General features: G+C 35.9%; 3 protein-coding genes across 4 annotated transcripts; 1 reads left to right on the top strand and 2 right to left on the bottom strand.

The window, feature by feature from the left end:
* Window positions 1–831: 831 nt before the first annotated feature.
* Window positions 832–4,171, top strand: LOC132178575 (uncharacterized). Its single transcript, XM_059591018.1, has 4 exons — window positions 832–978; window positions 2,308–2,479; window positions 3,531–3,647; window positions 3,796–4,171. Exons 1-4 carry the CDS (start codon window positions 869–871, stop codon window positions 3,964–3,966), a joined length of 570 nt encoding a protein of 189 aa, XP_059447001.1. The 5' UTR covers window positions 832–868; the 3' UTR covers window positions 3,967–4,171.
* Window positions 4,172–4,837: 666 nt separating this feature from the next.
* On the bottom strand, window positions 4,838–11,033 carry LOC132179314 (uncharacterized protein At4g38062-like). Its single transcript, XM_059592017.1, has 3 exons — window positions 10,937–11,033; window positions 5,856–8,701; window positions 4,838–5,610 (listed from the first exon to the last, which is right to left on the bottom strand). The coding sequence occupies exon 2, from the start codon at window positions 8,664–8,666 to the stop codon at window positions 5,895–5,897; it is 2,772 nt and encodes a 923-aa protein (XP_059448000.1). The 5' UTR covers window positions 8,667–8,701; window positions 10,937–11,033; the 3' UTR covers window positions 4,838–5,610; window positions 5,856–5,894.
* A 539-nt stretch (window positions 11,034–11,572) lies between these two features.
* Window positions 11,573–18,134, bottom strand: LOC132177812 (uncharacterized). 2 transcript variants are annotated; one of them, XR_009439798.1, is made up of 7 exons: window positions 17,860–18,134; window positions 17,673–17,768; window positions 14,488–14,528; window positions 13,965–14,082; window positions 13,378–13,458; window positions 11,909–12,024; window positions 11,573–11,773 (listed from the first exon to the last, which is right to left on the bottom strand). XR_009439798.1 is itself a non-coding variant. In XM_059590275.1 (6 exons), the coding sequence occupies exons 1-6, from the start codon at window positions 18,049–18,051 to the stop codon at window positions 11,968–11,970; spliced, it is 585 nt and encodes a 194-aa protein (XP_059446258.1). In that variant the 5' UTR covers window positions 18,052–18,134; the 3' UTR covers window positions 11,748–11,967. The 2 variants fall into 2 exon arrangements, 1 of the variants encoding a protein (XP_059446258.1); XM_059590275.1 differs by having other exon boundaries at window positions 11,748–12,024.
* Window positions 18,135–19,137: the final 1,003 nt, after the last annotated feature.

Below are 19,137 nucleotides of genomic sequence, written 5' to 3'. Positions count from 1 at the left end.
TCCCTAACTGACACCTAAGCAAAACTCAAAAAATGCACCAAAATAACATTAGTCCTAATGCAGATTGCTTTGAACAAAAAAAATAAAAATAAAAATAAAAGAAATGATGAAAGAGCTGGGCCAGACCACTTCGTGAACTTGGCCAAACCCACAACGTAGGTCTGCTGTGGGTTTCGCCGTGGGTCAACTCTCTTTAGTGCTGGTTTTCGGCCTTTAAGATGATAAAATCTCTAAAGGGTTAATGTTCCGCTTCTAGATTTTAGTTTTAAATTCAAAATCAAGTTTTGAAGCATTAAAAACTAGTCGAGGCATTAGAAATGAGTTTAGAGGTATAGAAACAGATTTTGAGCATTAGAAACGGGTTTTGAAGCGAATTTGAGGCAGGTCAAACCCGTGGGTCTGGTGTGGGTATCAGGAGTTGTGGCGTGGGTTTTCTTGGGTTCGCCGGGTATTTCTCATTTTGATTTGGTGTGGGTGAGCTCATTTTCATTTTTTGCATGTTTGTTAAATGAATGATGTGACAAATAGTGATTGGGTGCTGTAAAATGGGTGGTTTGCGGACCGACTAGACCATAGGAGCTCTCTCTCTCTCTCTCTCTCTCTATATATATATATATATATATATAACTCTTTTGTTTCTTTTCCTTTGTATTACTCACCCAAATAAAAAAAATAATTAAAAAAAACAAAAAACAAAAAAAAAAAAGAAAGAAGAAGAAGAAGAAGTAGAAGAAAAAGAAAAAGGCAGGCAAGAGAATCTAACATGCGTAATACGACGTCGCATCAATAGAGAGGACCTGGATATTTTTAGGTGGTATATGTATATTGGTTGGTTGGGAAAAGCAGAGTTTTGATCAGAGAAGAAGAGATGGGAGACGAGAGGGTAAAGACTGAGGCTTTGCAGATTATTGGAGCCTTCCAAGTGCTTCCCAGACTCGTTGTCTTCGATCTCGACTACACTCTCTGGCCTTTCTACTGGTATTTCTTCCTCTCTACTTTATATATTTATGTATATATTGTTCTTTTCTTTTCCTACATTTTCTCGGAGACCAAACGGTTTTTTGAGCCTTTGGGTCACCAAATTGGTATAGGTTTTTGTTCAAATCATAAGGGTTCTTTGTATTAGGAAGAAAAAAAAAAGGGAGAGAGAGAGAGATCAAGTGGTGGCCTTCTGATATATGGTCAAGATTGTTGATTGGGTTTGATGTATGGGGCATGGGGTCTTCTTCTCTAGATGTAGTTGAGTTGAAATATTGAACATTGAGTAGGAGAACAATGCTTGAAGAAAATGGCAGTTTTTTCTTTTTACCTGTTTGAGACCAAGAGTGGAGCAAATAGCACCATCAAATATTTTGATAGATGCTTTTAATTTAATTTCAAAAATTGAGGTGACTTACTGGTTTATATTGAATCATGAAGGGGAAGGAGCAGCACCATCTAATGGTCTCATTAGTAAATCAGGTTTGACAGGAACCATTTGATTAGAATGATATTCAACCATTCAATAATTGAATAATGTTTTCCGAGACTTTCCAAATGTTTAAATCATTTGAATTAACCTTTTATTGATATTGAATTGGTGGGATTAAGGGAATCTATAGTGGCCACGCAGCAAACCGGATTGCAAGTCGACATGATTGTTTCGAATTACAGTGTGGAGATAAGATCTAATTAGATTACTAAGCCAGGTTTATTTAGTCATTATTTTTTATCCATTCTTCACTTATCCCGTGTAATATTCTGGTAGTTTAGTTTGGCTTGTTTGCTCATGCATTGCTGTAGTAGGCACGTGTGCAATAAAAAAGTGCCTAATTTTTATGGCTTCTTTCTAATGAGTGGGAATCCATTTTCCGTGTGAAAGGAGCACTTTGCACGTTGTCCCGGGGATCTAGTTGGGGCAAAGCCACGGATATCCCGGTTATAAAAATAAAAAATAAAAAATAAAAAGATGGGTAATCCATTATCTAGAGATAAAAGGCAAAAGAATGTGCTACAGCATGTCAAGGATCAGTGGATGATGAAGACTAATGTGCTATGATGCGACTTGTATTGCATTTTCCATCGTTTGCATCTAATCTTTACATGCTAATGTTATTGCAACAATAGCAGCATTGATTATTCTCTCCCTACTGATGATTTTCTGATTTTAATTCATGTTCAATAAAGTCTTGTTGCTAGATCTACTAAAACCCATGTGAAAATTGAAAACGAATTAAGACTAGAATGAGTACAACCTATAACAAGTTTCTCCTGCAAAAGCTTAGATTCTTCTTTATCTTATGTCAATTTTCTTTTGGGTTTTTCAAGTGAATGTCGGTCCAAACGTGAAATGCCATCTTTGTATCCCCATGCTAAAGGCATACTATATGCGCTCAAGGACAAAGGGATTGATCTTGCTATTGCTTCTAGATCACCAACTGCAGATATAGCAAAGACATTTCTTGACAAATTAAGCATCAAGTCAATGTTTGTAGCCCAGGTGAGCAAGGAAAAGCAATGTTTTCTTCCCTTGAATGAAAGCTTTTATAATACTTACTGTATTCTTGTCACCCTTGTTTGCATATAAAATAAGAAGAGCCACAAAATGTTTTCTTTGTCTTAGTAAACACAGCATGAGCGGCAACTTACAGGCTCTTTAGGGTATCTTAGTGAATAAACATTAGGAAGCTGTAGCATCTGCCAATAATGGTTCAAAGAATTATGCATGCTAAAAACTCTCCTTTCCTTTATGAATATGAAAGGTATATGTGCTATTTTTCCTAACTTATATAATGTTCAATTTGTTCACATGTGAATTCTTGTCATACTCCCTTGAACTTAAGGTGACTGAGCATTCACATCTGGCTCATCAAATTCCCTCTCCATTTTAGCTGAAAACATCAGTTTTTTTCTATTTTAGCTATCTACTTTTCCAAAATACCTATATCCCACTCTCTATTTTAGCTATCCACTTTCACCATTTCATTTAAATATTATTTCTTTTTCAAAGTATGTATATTCCAAAGTCGCGCATGTCTTATCTGGAGTCTTTTTCTGGAGAAGTGCTACACTTTTCAAATTTTTTCTCTAAAAGTTGATTCTTAAATGATGTGTCACTATCCAATGATATTTATTATTTTAAAAAATATATCACCAACTCATGAGATGGTAACACATCATTTGGGAACCAACTTTTTTTAAAAAAAAAATTGAAAAGTGTAGTATTTCTCCTTTTTTTGAGCTATAGTATGCATAACATTTGGTGAGCATTGTAGTAGTTTTCCAATTTTTGGGCTAAAATAATTAGTCAGATGCAACTACATTTTCACCCAATTTTGCATCCCGGCTAGCCAAAGTGTTAATGCTCAATCAGAGTAGGGAGGTTCCTTATCTGTATTTTACTATTTATTCAGCTTATTCAGGTGGCAGATACTTGCCTTAAATAGCTGGAGGAGCATAAATGCAAGAATCCTTTAAAGAGATGTGACTAGTTTGTATCTATTTTGTATGGGAAAAGCAGTTAGAAGTAATTCTTTTTTTATGTTGAACAGGAGATCTTTTCTAGTTGGACACACAAGACAGACCACATCCAGAGAATTCATTCAAGGACTGGGGTTCCCATTAACTCAATGCTGTTTTTTGATGATGAGAATAGGAACATTCAAGCGGTAAAAATGACATGCATAATCATTTTCTTATTATTATTATCAAAATTTCATTTTTCTCATTTGCTTGTGTAGTAGCTAGGCCTCTTCTTGAGTGTTTTTTTTTTTTTTTTGCCCCCCATTTGATTATATTTGTGATATCTAATTACAGGTCTCAAAAATGGGTGCAACAAGCATTTTGGTTGATAAGGGGATAAATCTCACAGCGTTACAAGAAGGGCTCACAAGATTCTCCGAAAATTGGAAAACAGTTGAGAAGAACAAGCAGAAATGGCTCAAAAAATTTTCTCAAAATCCAAATTCATCTGATCAAAATGAATAGAAAGGATTAATTTTTGCTTAATCTTGAACAAGAATTCTGTGTATTGAAAATGTTCCCAGCATTTCCATGGACTATTATTTGGAAACGGCACATATATTTATTTAAGATATGTTGTATAGATTACCTGAGGAGTGTTTTTCCCTCCTCTTTTTCCTTACCGTCGGAAGGGTTCGCCCCCCTATATTTATTGCTGTAGTATTATTCAGTCGGATCCATTCGGTCACATCCTCTCTCCCTTAAGTCACTCTCTCCTCTCTCCATTAATGGGATTATCCCAATTAATGTTGCAATTATTTTTTTAACTTGTTGACATTTAATTAGTATTCTACTATTTGGAATTGCTATCATTGTTACCGCTGGGGTTGTAATCATCGTTACTGTTGAAACTAAATGAAATGGCTATTGATTGGGTTAACGGTGGATGCAGGTTTTTTGGGTAGGGTCTAATTGGTGATGGGTTATCTGCAAAAATATAAGAGTGTCAAAGGATCTTTGGCCTTGGCCGAAGATGCTTCGATGCTTAAATTTGCATGTTTATTTAGAGTGAATTGAATAATGAACATGAGCTTTTTAGAGAAATCCACTCCCCTTCACTTGATGTGTTTTGTCTTTTTTATAGGGTTTTATGTAACCGCTTTTTCTATTGATGCTCCACGTTTATGTGATGAGTAATTAGAGTATCCAAAGATATCTAAATCTCAATATCTTGAAATGTGTATTTCTCTTATGAGAGATTCTGATTGACGTAGTTATTATTCATTCTTACATTCAATGTGAGATCTATCTCATGATATTAGTCTCATAAATCTTTAGATTTGTTTTCCTCATTTAGGAGAATTTTGATGGATATGGTTGTTATTCAGTTATCAGCTTATTTGAATGAGATTATTTGAGTGAGACTCATATTGTGGTTTATTCTCAACAATTACTCTCAATTCCCATGGCTGACTTATCCAGCTAGTCGGGCTTCAGGAATCTTTTATGAACTTGTGATGATAATTACCTTTGTCCTTCAATGCTGAGGGTGAAGTGTCAGCCGTCTAGTGTTTGTCGGGACCACGGTTGTTGGGGCTCCTAGCATGTGGCATAGGTCTTACCCCCAAGCTTGTGGCTCGGGTTCTGCTTTCTTGTTTGTGAGATTTCGAGCTTTAAGCCTTGTTGCAGGCCAACAGTGCCCCAATAGCAACAAACGGTCCCAGTTGATAAGAGTTGTACGTAGGCTTGACTTCCTCTCTAGCGGATTGTCCATTCAATAGTTGACACCTAGACAACTAAAAAGCGTCCCCACACATGTCAATCAATTTCTTGTGATACTAAAATAGGCTCATAGATGTGGTAGGCATCTATAACTTTGAACATCTCACAACAAATTTGCCCATTTCTGCCCATATGCAACTGTGTCTACTATCCTAGTAATTTTTCCAAACACATGTTCTTACACGTGAACCATACAGTAAACAATCAATGGACTCTTGCCAATTATCGAATCTAATGAAACAACAAAAGAATACAATCATCAATTCCTTGCCACAAGTTCTAGCTCAAACGGCAGGATGGTCCAAGGGCTGCTAATGCAAATGCCAGAAGCCTTTCAAGTTTATACTAATACATTGCTTCATCTTCATCCAGAGACCAATCCAAGTCCTACAAGTTTTAGCAATAAAAAGTCATTAGGGTAAGATTTGAATAAAATCAACAATCATAAACCAACTGAAGCCAAGAGCTAATTCAGAAACTGATCACTCAAATTATACACAATTAGAATAGTTGTCATTCTACTAACTTGTATGAATAATATTAAATCTAAATTAAAATAACTTTATATTCAAAAAATCTCTGGTCACATAACACATAATGGCATTCTGAAACATCACAGATTAATGAATTACCTTGTAGCATATTCTTCAGGACATAATTTGTTCTCCTAATTATAGCTGCCAGTGGTTGACCTCTTTCAGTGGTGATCTTTCATCACCGCCTACTTCTAGTTCTGGTTTCTTTGTTGTGCCAGAAATACAAGATTCTGCATTCTCTCTGGTAGAATCATAGAGCTCACTATGCATCACCAAACTCATTGCTCCTCCAGTCTCTTCCTCAGAATTCTGTGATATTCTTCCCAAAATTTTCATCAATTTCACATCCTCAGAAGAAAATTCACCAATCTCATCACAAATTTCCTGAATATGAACCAAAAGATCCTGCCCTTCCGTCAATAACTTCTTGGAGTCTTGAAGCAGAATTCCTTTTTCACAATCAAGCTCTTTAACTAAGCCCTCCATCTTCCTCTGCTCATCCATAAACTTTTCTGTTTCAAACTTGTTGGCTTCCAGTAATTCTTCAAGCTGTGCTGCCTGTCGTTTTGAATGAATCAAGGATTCCTCCTCAAATGCAAGTTTCTGCCGTAAATTACAGGCTTCTGTTTCTAAATTGGCAATTACCTTATTTTTCTCTTCAATCTCTACATTTATCAGATACTCAGCATTCTTTATAGCTTCACCAAGAACATAAATCTCGACCTGCTTTTCTGTGGCCTCTTGAAAACAGGAGATCACTGTACTCTTCATATCTTGCTCCAATGAAATAGCCAGTACTCGGAGATCTTTTATTCTCTGGTCTTTCTCATTCATAATCTGCAACAGCCTGCCTTTCTCTTGCTCAAAGGCTTTCTCTGCAGCCTGCCTTGCAAGAACTGCAGATTCTGCTTCTCTTCTCATGGACTCTTGCTTCAGGAAAGTAATATCTTTCTGAAAACTTTCTATGAAACTATCCTTCTCTTCAGCAATTAGGAGAATGCTGTCTTTCTCTTGTTCGAAAGCTTCCTTCATGGCTGCTAGAGAAACAATCTCTTGCTGCAGACCTTCAATTATATTCTCCTGCTCTTTGACAATGCAGAGAAGGCTTTCTTTCTCATTCTTAACTGTTTGAGAAAGCTTGGCTAGTTCGATAAGGGAAGTCTCCATTTGTTTACAGGTTTCCTGATTTTCGTCAAAGCAGGCTTTCAGGCTCTCAGCATTAGACTTCCACTTCTGTAATTCATATTCTACTCGACTGACTTCACAACTTTTTTCAGCCAACTCAAGATTCGCCTTTTCTAAAGCCTCAAAAACATCTCTTTTCTCATTTTGCAGCGCACTTTCCATCTGCAGAACTTGCTCTTTTAAGCTAAGTTGACATTCAGACGATTCCTTTAGCAATTTCTTATGTTGTTGAAGCTCATCCTCCTTGGCTGCCAGCATGCATTCCAAGGACTTGGCCCTCTTCCTTAAGGACGTCAATTCCTCATTTTCTTTCTGAAGATCAGAATAAGATTTAGGGGAATTTATATCTTCCTTCCCTTTGTTGCGCAGCTTCATTTCTGCTTTTGCATTAAATATTTCGGAGTAAGCCTCTGAAAATTCTGATTTTAAGACCATGCATACTATAGGAATTTCTTCATTTAAAGCCTCAATTGCAGAATGACAACTTTCAAGCTCCATCTGGAGCTCCTCTATTTGTTTTTCTTTACCCTCCAGTTCAAATTTATAACTATCTATTTCTTTGCTCATCTTTTCTATTTGAAAACACAATTTTGATTCTTTTGCTTTCAGATTTGTGGAACAATTGCTATGTACCTGCTCCAAGCCCCTGAGCTTGTTGCGCAGCTTTGTTAGTGAAGAAGTAGCTCCAGCATTTCTAATTTGAGCTTCCCGAAATTCTTTGAGAGATTCCTCAAGTTCTTGATTCTCCTGCTCGAGGTGAACAATTCTAAATTCCATTTCTTTTACAAGTGTTTCTTTTCTTCCCAGTGAGTTTCTTAGCCTTCCAATCTCTTCATCTCTCGGAACAATCAAGTTCTGGATCTTTGAATTTTCTTCATCACATTGGGAAAAAACATTATTAAAACGTGAATTGAGTTCAGATACTTGAACCTCCAGAAACTTCCTCCTGCTTTCTTCAAGAGCTAAAGCTTGGTTGCACATCTCTAAACGCGTTTGAAGACCTTCTAAGATTCTAGTTTGAGAATCTAAGCTTGTCTGTAAGGATGAGATCTCTTCAAGCAATGCCGATTTCCCCCTTTCCCACTCCTCCTTACTCAAATGGAACAGGTCTTGGAGCCTTTTATGAGCTTCTTCAAGATGTTTAAACTGCTCGTTCTTCCATTTCAACTGATCCTGAACATCTCTATTTTCCTCCTCCAATTTCAGTATCACATCATCTCTCTGCCTCAGTTCTTTGGCTTTTTGAGCCCTTTGTTCTACTTCAAAACATTTCCTCTCTGCAACCATTAATAGACTTTTAAGGCCCTCGATCTCCTTATGACTTGCACAAACATTCTGCCCCAATTCTTTACTTCTAGCCGTCACTTCATTCAAAGCCAACACCAACTCTCTATTCTCTCCTTCCAACTTTTGCAATTTCTGGCCACAATCTGCTCGGAGTTTTTCATTCACAGAACTAAAATGCCTAAGAGAAATTTCTTTTTCATGCAAACTGGATTTGATGTCTTCATGAATCTGCCTTGCTTCTGATATCTCCTCAGACTTAGAATTTAGTTCTTGGGCTTGTTTCTCAATATGCTGCTTAGCTTCTTGATATTTGAGTAATTGCTCATTGTGGGCTCTTTTTAAGCTCTCAGAAAGTTCTGTTTTGATCTGGCACTCTGCCTTTAGTTTCACCATCTCTGCCTTGACTTCATTTAACTCCTTATAAATGCATTCCATTTCCCTTGCTTTTGAATATGGATTTCAAAGAACTCCTGAAAAAATTAGGCGATGAAAGTGAGTTACCACTCTGAATGTAAAACAACATAGAACAAAGGGAAATCGTGAGTGGAGGAGGAAAAAAGTCATGGATAATTGTAAACTAACAGAAACGGCACCCCTTATGCGTTAGGAAGTTCATAAAGGAAGGAACAAAAAGAAAAGAAATCGTTCTAAACACTTAAGCTCATAAAAAATTGCGAGTTCAATAATTTAATTAAATACTTCAACACTCCTCTGAACTCAAACCCCTCCTTAATAAGTGAAACCCAAGAGATAAAATGTTTAACTTAAATGGGAGTAAACTATGGAATCAAGGTTCGAACCCAAGACCCTTAGTATGATACCTTGGAACGGTATAACAAGAAAAGAGGACTGAGAAGAAGACGTCAGTGTTAAATTATCACTTATCCCACAAACTTAAGCTTATAAGAAAGAGTGAGGTCCAATACATAGAATATTTAATTGAAATAAGAAGTAAATTGTGGAGTCATGGTTCGAACCTAAGATCTCTAACTTTGATACTATTTTAAATCACCATTTATCCAAAAAGTTTAAGTTGATAGGAAATAGTTAATTAATATGTTAATTTATATTCTAACACTTTCCCTCTCATGCGAGGACAACACGTGCAATGTTTAAATGTTTAATCAATACATTTTAACGCTTTCCCTCACATATGGGCTCAAACTTTTAATTAATAAGCGAGACCCAACATTAAAAATATTTAATTGAAATAGGAGGTAAACTGTGGAGTCAAGGTTCAAACCTAGGACCTCTGGTTTTGATACCATGTTAAATCATTACTTATCCCAAAAGCTTAAGCTAATAGGAAGCATGGATAATATTTAATTGAAATAGACGGGGAATGACATAGACGTAAGGCGAAATGTTTAGAACATAAATTAAATTATTAAATTAATCTAATCCTATAAGCTTAAGTTTTTGAGATAAATGGTTATTTAAAATGGTTATTTAACATGGTATTAGAGCAAAGTTTTTAATTTAAACCTTTTCATCACTCACCTCTCATTTCAATTAAATATTTCACATGTCCTGCTCATGTATTATTTATAATTCACACACACTGTACAAGTACATAAATGCCCTCCAATATAATATTACACTTGGGAACAGCATGTCTCATTCCAATCTCTTTCTCACTTGTTTTTATCTTCCAAATAAGGTAACGGCAACAGTCCATGGTTCCTTCCATGCCATTCCCTCATATTTCCTCCCTCCAAAACACTATTAGAATTTTCAGTCAACTATCTCAATATACACTTCCTTCTTGATGGTTTCTGATGAAGTAATATAAACCAGATATAGATGAACATGAACGAAAACTAAACATCATAGTTTCTGCACAATACTTATTCGGTGCACCATTTGAACGCATATCCCACTTTCCAAAGCTGCACCAACATGCCAGAACAGTCTTCCATTTTTTTTCCCCTTAATTAATTGCTCACCATGTATTTGTATATACGAGAGACTTATGGAATTATAACAAATTAAAAAAAAAAAACGAGATTCTACCGTGGATGTAGGCTCTTACAGTCTTTCCAAAGTATTTTAGGGTGGGGGGGGAAACCAAGCATGTACAATGAAGTACCATTCTAGTCTTTGAAATACACACACACATAAATCTACAACCACAACCATTTGAAATATGAAAAATAAAATTCAAGTCCCCATCCAATTCTATCTGCCCTTGCAAAATCAGATCTCAATTGGACAATTTGGACTCGCTGAAATTACCAATTCCAAAAATGGCTCATCTGAATTTGTTATCCTATCATATGAAGACCTAAACACTGTGCTCAAGAAATTTTTGATCAAGCTCAAAGGAAAATAAGAACTAAGAACAACAAATTTATATCACATATAAGAGCGTGAATATATAAATATTTTATTCTTTGCAGTTCTCCTTTTTCATTCTCTTTTTAAAAGTGAAAAAAAATAATAATAACTTGAAATTAAATTCTGAGGCAGTGAATTAGAAGCAGGCAAACGCGGCCTAAGATTTTAATGTGTAGATTATTGTAGTTTCCTAAAATTGCTCAGACACCAGACGGAAATCAGAGGAAATCGCATACAATCTGGATCTGAGATATTGACAGTTTTTCGAGACAAGGCAGTTGAAATATTCGAAGCAAACTTGTATAGTAACACAAAAACCATAGATTTATGCACAAAAAAGATTGATGAAGTAACGGAGAGAAACGTACCTGTGAGTGAAGCCGATCCAGTGGCACGCCGTTAAAGAGAGAGAGAGAGAGATTCTCACAGACAGGGTTCACTTCAGAGAGTGAAAACAAAGCTTTAGAGACAGAGAGGGAGAGGCGGGGTTGGTGAGCGGGAAGCGGGTTATGAACTTATGTGTTATTGTAGATTTGAATTCCGACGCGAGGGTAAAATTGGGAAATTTGCTTTGTATATCAGCCATACTCTCTCATGTTGATGCTTACAATTTCTGATCATTTTCATAAATGGTTTTTTTGGTTTAGGTGCTATAATTTAATAGTTTTTTAAATAGTTTAGATTTAATTTTTCTCTTTCTCATAAAAAATTTGAAATTAAATTTGATTTTTGTTATTTTTGTAAAGAGAATTTGAGAGTAGACTCACTTTTGGTGTGTTTTTTTAATTTTTTTTTTTTAATTAAAGGCATCTATGGTACCATGAACTTGTGGTATAACATGTTATTAAACAAATTATTTGGCTTCAAAAAAACGTGTTATCAAACAAATCATTTGGTTTCAAAAAGTATCGTAGATGGTATCTAGCTTCATCCGATAAACACAGTTCTTCCATCCATATTCTTTATAATAATTTAACAGTATCACGTCAAGTCCACTCACAATATAACAGTTGTCTCATATGCTTCATTAATATTGTTTTTTTAAAAAAATATTACAAAAAACAAAATAGGGTGGTTTCAACCATCTCTATAACCGATTTGAGAGTGACCAAACCACTCCCTAGCCATTTAAAGGTTGTTCAGCCACCCTTTTATGATTGCTAGCAGTTGATCCAAACCGAGCACAAAACGCATTTTTGCATTAACTGTACAAGTATACAGAATTATTAGACTCCTGCCAAGTATTCAATTCCAAGATGGCAACTGAGTGGCATTCACAAACAATGACACAAACTAGTGTGTACAACAAAAATACAAATTCAAAAGGACAGATTTCCCACACTTTGGCTTCCTTGCCTCTGGTAACCTCAATATCCTTGGCCTACTCATGCAAATCGTCTCACACCCTCTCCACAATAAGCAATTGTTCAAGCTCCTCTCTACGCCGCGCCAATTCCTGTGATTGTCAGCAAAGCAAGTTAACACAGCAAAGTTTCTGCACCAAATCAACATACATACAGCTGAAGGAAAAGAATTAACATCATTCCAAAACTACATTCAACTATGAGTGGCAATTCATGTTTGCATGTCAGGTTTGGGTCGTATTGATATATGGGTATAAAACTATATAGATCAACTCTAACCCAACTTATTTAATTAAAAATGTCAAATCTCTCATCCCTAGCCCATTAATTTTGTGTAGGGTTCTTGGATCATGTCGAAAATTACTAGTCTTAAATGTTGCATGTTGGGTTCATATTATTCTAAAACATAAATATAAGACTATATAGATCAACCATAACCCAACCCATCTAATTAAACGAGCACGATGTCTCGACCATACCCTGCCAATTTCGCGTTGAGTTCATAGGTCGTACAAAAAATTGTCAGCCCTATGTTCATCTGCCATCCACTCATTCTGCTAAGTGCTTCAAATCTAACTTGTGAAACTTTAAGCCTGTTTCACCAGTCAACAGGCCTTCAAAGGAATCGGCTATAGACACAGAAGGTGTAAAATCCAACCCTCCAGTGTTATCACCGTAAACAGCATAATGGAGCCCCCTCACTAATTACAGAAGCCTACTTATTACATATGATTTTTCATGAGGTCATTAACCTTCTAAAATGTACAATTTTAATGTGTTCCAACTGATAACACATTACAAATTTTAGAAAACAACCAAAGGGGGAATTAAATAGTGATTACTTTCCATCCATGTTTTCAATAAGATGATGAAAAGTAGAACTTGACGTAACCTGCAAAAATTTTTAGTAATAAACACAGCCTCTTTGGCACTACAATATATCCGGAACTACCTAAGAGATATTCCTTATTATTATACATAGGAGAAACCCACTTTGGTGGGACCAATGATAGGTAATGACCTTTCTAAGTACCACAAAGCATCTTGATGAGCTGACATAAACCAAATATAGTTAAAAGACTTCGTCCAACGCTTTCAGTAGGAAAAGTATTTTGGAAAAATGAACTAAATACCAGCCTCATAATTTGTAGACTCTCCTAAATCCTACCAATTGAAATCCAAGATTTAAGATATTGTCATCAATAGCAGGTTTAAAATTTTCAACTTGCAAGCTTAACTAGAAAGATGTGATAACACAAAAGCCTCATATTCCTTTTTTCCACTTTTCCAAATATAAATCTAAGTCATGAGTAAAACTTGATAAATTGATGTACACCGCAACATACAATTCATAAACAAAAAACAATCCTGAAAGGAAAAGTCCAACCAATAATGTTGTCTGATATCTCAGTCACTTATGGAACTATGGTAACATAATAGCTTACCTCCAGATCCTTCACTGCTTGGTCCCTTGAAATCTTTTTCTGCTGCCGAAAACGTTTAAGGCGTCCAATGCACAGAAGTCCCTTGAAATTGGGTCAGGTATCAAGAAATGAAATTGTTACCTTATAAAATTTAAAATAAAATAAAATAAATAAAAAATAAAAAATAAAAAGAAAAGGAAGCTAAACTACAAGATTTTCTGCAAAACTCAACTAAAACACTAGATCATAAAAGACAATAGGTTACATATAGGGCATAGAAATTGTTGTGACCTCATTGCTCAACAAACTCAGAAGATATAAGAAATAAAAGGAGACTGATATAGCTTATTGATTAGTCGACTACTTCTTTGACCTCAACCAGGAAAGGCATCATTGAATAATTGGAGCGACAATAAGTATGAGTCCTATTTGAATTGAGTAAGAAAAATAGTTTTATCAAGAGATGCAAACATTCAGTTTTACAAATTTGAACAGAATGAGTTGCTGCTCCATATATATGCCAGCTTGTTGGAAGAGGGGAAAAAACACACATACACTTATGCACATGTAACTCCTGAATTAAAAATATGTGCTTTTCATTATCTTACCGAAACTAAATACACTACACCACAACCAAGAAGCATATAACTTGATATGTTTTGAAGAAGAACAAGCTCCTTCCGCACCCCATAATAGTCAGGGAAAGCTCTTGTCATCACAGCAACACTGGAGAGAATGTTCATGAATTCAGAAATCAAATAAGATGTATTTTTCAGTCAGATTGTGTATAAAATGAATCTAAAAGTACTTTATAGAGAAAGTCTAATAATTTCTTGAGAGTTCTAATTATATATCCTGCTTATGTGGTTTGGTCATGTGTTAGTTATAAATGAGTTTGGCTGCATTACAGTCTTACAGACTAACCAACCAACCTAAGCTGCTCTTTTTGTCGCCGGCTCAAATCAAACACAACTCACCAGCCCAACTATTAAAGATAAAATTGTAGGGTTTGAAATAATGGCTGAGGTTTGGGTTAATTGGGCTTGGGAATCTAACAGTAATCAAGACATTGCGAAGGAGAGGGAATATACAGGCAGAAAACACGAAATTATTACTAAATTGTAGACATACAAGATCTGCAGCATACCCCTACCAGCCCAATACTCCAACACCTGCAAAAATGGTGACAGAAATATTAAATGAGATAATGAGATCAGTGATCTTTTTGATAAGTAAGATCAATTATCAAAATGATTACACGTATCTGGTCAGATATTTGGATTTCATAAAGGTCTATAAATAATAATCAGGCACATGCTTCGGCATATTAATTAAACAACAAAACATTGCTAGGTACTAGTAGGTGCATTCTACCGTTACTTATCCAAAAAAAAAAGGTAGGTGCATGTGAACGTTATGCTGTCAATGCTGACAAAAGCAACTAGAACCGAAATTAAAAAGGATAGTTGCCAGTTAATATTTTTATGTATACTACTTTTTTCATTTTATTGGTACAAGGATTATATTAGCATTTTTAACACAGCACCCTTCTTCCATCCTCTGAGGGAGTTGCCCCAGGCACAACAGATTACATAGGTGGCAACTTCCAATTGAGGAACATACAAATCAGTGATGATTATAATTATGATAATAACGGGTTGTTAAAATCGGGATCCTAGCTAAGATCGATGGGAAGGTTTCTATGATCAGATCAAGAATCGAATCAAGGACCATAAGATTTTACAAGCTATTAAAATGGCTAATAATAAAGAATTCTAAGTTTCTTGAATTACAGTGCCAAGTTTTCATTTCCACAAATCATATCATGTGGATATTTTGACTCTTTGGCATGCCTTACGCTGGAAGAGAACACCCTTGATTGAAGGTTGGTTTTGATACCTCACTAAAATAAAAGGAATCTTGATTAAACACGAGTAATATACTACTATAAGGAATCTCCCTTCCCCCTCTGCATATATATATATATAAGAATTAAGAAGAGCCTAATCATGCATAAGATAGATGCACTTAGAACAACGTTCAAACACACCACACTTCCCACCTGTCCTAAAACAATGAAGAGAAGGAAGAACTATGCTAACACCAGAAAATAAGTGCCAATAGTCCCAAATAAATAAATAAATAATAGTTTCAACATCAAATGAAAATGTTCCTATCACTCAACCACCATAAGATTACAATGTGAACATAATAAGATCAAAGCATTTCATAAAACCTAATAATACTGCAACGCGCAGTCGATCGGTAAGAAGAAATTACAATCTGAACTCTCAAACAGGTGAATTTCATGTCAAATTGAACTACCAACATGCCAATACTAGTTCAACCCAACCAATTACTATCTATCAAAGAATCACAAACCCATACTTCCTTCTATATGTGCAACAAGTACGTTAGGTTGTGTTTTTGTATTGGCAATTCATGTGTTAAAACATGGTTTTTGGGTTGTAATGTTTAGTGTTGAGTTAAGGGTTATGTGGCGTCCCACGTTGCCTGGGTGTGAGAAAGGGGATGTGCTTATATAGAGCATGCTCTCTCTAAATGGTATGAGGCCTTTTGGGTTAAACCCAATAATAAAAATGTGTGAGTTTGGCCAAAAACGGACAATATCATATCATTTAGGGCAAGGTATTGCATATGGTATCAGAGCCGAACTCAGCCTGAGATGGGGAGAACGTGCACAAGCCCATAAGAGTCGCCAACGAGAATGCTGGGTCCCAAGAGGGGGTGATTGTGGCGTCCCACATTACCTGGGTGTGAGAAAGGGAATGTGCTTATATAGAGCATGCTCTCTCTAAATGGTATAAGGCCTTGGGGTAAACCTAATAATAAAATCGTGCGGGCTTGGCCTAAAGCGGACAATATTATATCATTTAGGGTGGGGTGTTACAAGTTAAGTCGCTGTAAAAGTTGGTTTAAGACATGAAAAATTCAAGTTTATGAATGTTGTCCAGTAATGGCCTAGTCAGAGTAAAACGACAATATCTTTTGATTTTGGTATCAAATGACGGCAACCCTGGTGGCGTAGAAAGCCGATTCAAAGGGCTACAACTTTGTATTTCACGACCATTTTCTAATTCTAATGTTTACTGACTTAAAATGGGTTGTCAACAAAAGTCAAGAATTGAAGTTTGGAAGACTTTGATCAATAGCTCAATCAATCGAACCAGTCATCGTCTTAAGATTGAAACCTAAGAAGCTCAATCGAAGCTTGTTCAGCTGAGGTGATGAAATCGGCAATGAATCTATGAAACCTTGCATACGAACGAGAATTAGTTCCATTCGAAGGAGACAACCTCTGGCAATTTAATTGTTAGCCAACTTTGCTTTAAAACCTTTGTTTTCTCCCTACCCATATAAGCCTAATGACCTACAACTTTCATAAGACCTAGAGGCTATTTTGCATTGTTCTTAGAAACATTCCTAAACACCTTTTGAGCTAAACAGATTTGATTCCTCTGCTTGTTTTTATCAACCAAATCACAGAAAACCTTCAACCACCAAAGTTTTGGGTTGCAACAGACAAGGTTTGTTTGTGATGGTGATCTATGTAGAAGAAGGCCAAAAGTCTTCACTGTGGTGGAAAGTGAATGCGTTGTTTGTCGAGGTTACAAATTGAGTCTTTGGAGTTACAAAGGTTTTATAAGTAAGATCAATCTGTAAATAAGTATTCTATGGTGGCTACTTTAGGGTTGGCTAGCCCTAGCGTGGTTTTACTTTTGAATAGTTCTTTAAAAAGTTTCCACTTCGTTACCAAAACCTGTGTTTTGTTTCATTTTATATTTTTGTGGTTTTGGTATTGATAACTATGGTAACTGGATTAATAATTGCCTTGGTAGTCTTGTGTTTAGCAACTTCAGGTCTCAATCAGAAATTTCATATTCAAAAACATCAAATTTGGTAATTAAATTAAAAAGGCAAATGCTCAACATCTCAAAAACCATGTTTAATCTTTTCCACTTCCAAGTGAAATTCAATTGTTCTGGCAGCTGTCCGCCCACCAAAAGGGTAAATTTAAACCATTGTAAAAGACGTCCAAAACAGTGGTCCATTGCCCATTGGTTTTCTTCATAACAATATGTGCGTACACATGTACACATATATTTTCCCTACTATAAGGAGAATTATCAATAAAAAAGTGCACACATAAAGGGAAGAGTTAAAGAAATGAAAGCCGAATCAAGAATTAAGGGTGAGAAATTGCTCCAAAGAACAACTACCAATAGAATTCAAACTCAAATTCAAATTCAAATTCGTTAAAACAACAATTCACAACGCAAATCAACAAAGCAAACCTGCCAGAACTTCAGTATGAATGCCCATTCCGTCTCAGCCAGAACCACAAAGCACGCAATCAGAACCGCGTAACACCGAAATATCCCATCGAATATCTACAATCACCACATAGCCACTCCAATTACACATACACGAAAATATACACATAAACACAGAGAGAGAGAGAGAGAGAGAGAGAGAGAGTACATCAGATCCATTCTCGAAGGATCGAATGGCGGACATAACATTGACTGCAATGCAGAGGAGGGCGACGGCGGCGGTGATGACGCTGAAACACCTACAGACCACCAGAAAAGGGTCATGCCTCGCTCTCACTCTGATGATGCCGCTCGAAGGTGCCCCCTCCTCCACACTCTCTTCCTCTCCGTCTCTCGACATTTCTCGCGCTGTCTCAGCTCCCTCAAAATCCTCTCATTCACGTTTCAGCGTTTTTTTTCTTTCTTTTTTTGTGTAGTCTCTAAAGCGGGATTCTACATTCTTCACCTGCTATTCAAGGAACTCAGTTGAGAACTGACACGTGCAAGTTAAGTACTTCTACGGACACGTGCCGGTGGAAGATTGTTTAGGGCAAGGGGTCAAAATTTACGGTTAGTTACAATAATATCTGAATTTTTTAATTAAAAATTCTATAAAAAGCTTCATAAAATTTTGATACGAGTTAATTACGTGGTAAAAAAAAAATTAAAGGAAAGTAAATATTAATTTTTTTTTTTTTTTACCGCTGCTTTATGTTGAAGGAAAGGTTGACTGGCCGTTGCACTTGGAGATCAGAAACACGAAACATCCATCACCTGTTGTCTTTTTGTGTGGAAGACACATGTATGACAACCTAAGGGTACCTTTAAAAATCTCAGATCGGCTTGAGTTTATTGCCGGTTTTGGCGGGTACCTTTAATAAGTAAACGGCTAGGGACGGAAACCAAAATTTTTTTGGGGAGAAAGATTAAAATGATAAAAGATTTTTTGGGGTAAAAATTTAATTTTGAGAGGGTTCAACCTTATATATATATATTTTGGAGTACTGCCGAGGGCTAACTTCACCCTTGGTGCAGGGTTCGTTTCAATTAAATATTATACGTGTTATGCATTATCTATTAAAAAAGAGTTTGAACTCATAAGTGAGAGACAGTGTTAAAGTATTGATTAACTATTCATCTCAGTTTTAGTTTATACGCTAAATTGTAATTTAATATGATATTAGAATCAAATGTTCAAATCTTGACTCCATCATTTACTCTCATTTCAATAAATATTCCACGTGTTAAAGGTATTAGTTGGGTTTTGCCCAACTGTGTATACAAATGGTTACCAAAAGGTCTAGTGGAGTTATATAAGGTTGCTCAACAAGACGTTTCGTCTTTGCTATTTTGCATGGCAATGCACTTTGAACCTGTTCTCTTTCTCTCTGATTCTATCTTCTGCTTGTTTTTTAATCTTTATATTATTCATCTTATTCATCTCATA

The sequence above is a fragment of the Corylus avellana genome, chromosome ca4, assembly GCF_901000735.1.
Source record: "Corylus avellana chromosome ca4, CavTom2PMs-1.0".
Classification (NCBI taxonomy): domain Eukaryota; kingdom Viridiplantae; phylum Streptophyta; class Magnoliopsida; order Fagales; family Betulaceae; genus Corylus; species Corylus avellana.
This window is presented reverse-complemented; position numbering and strand designations above follow the sequence as displayed.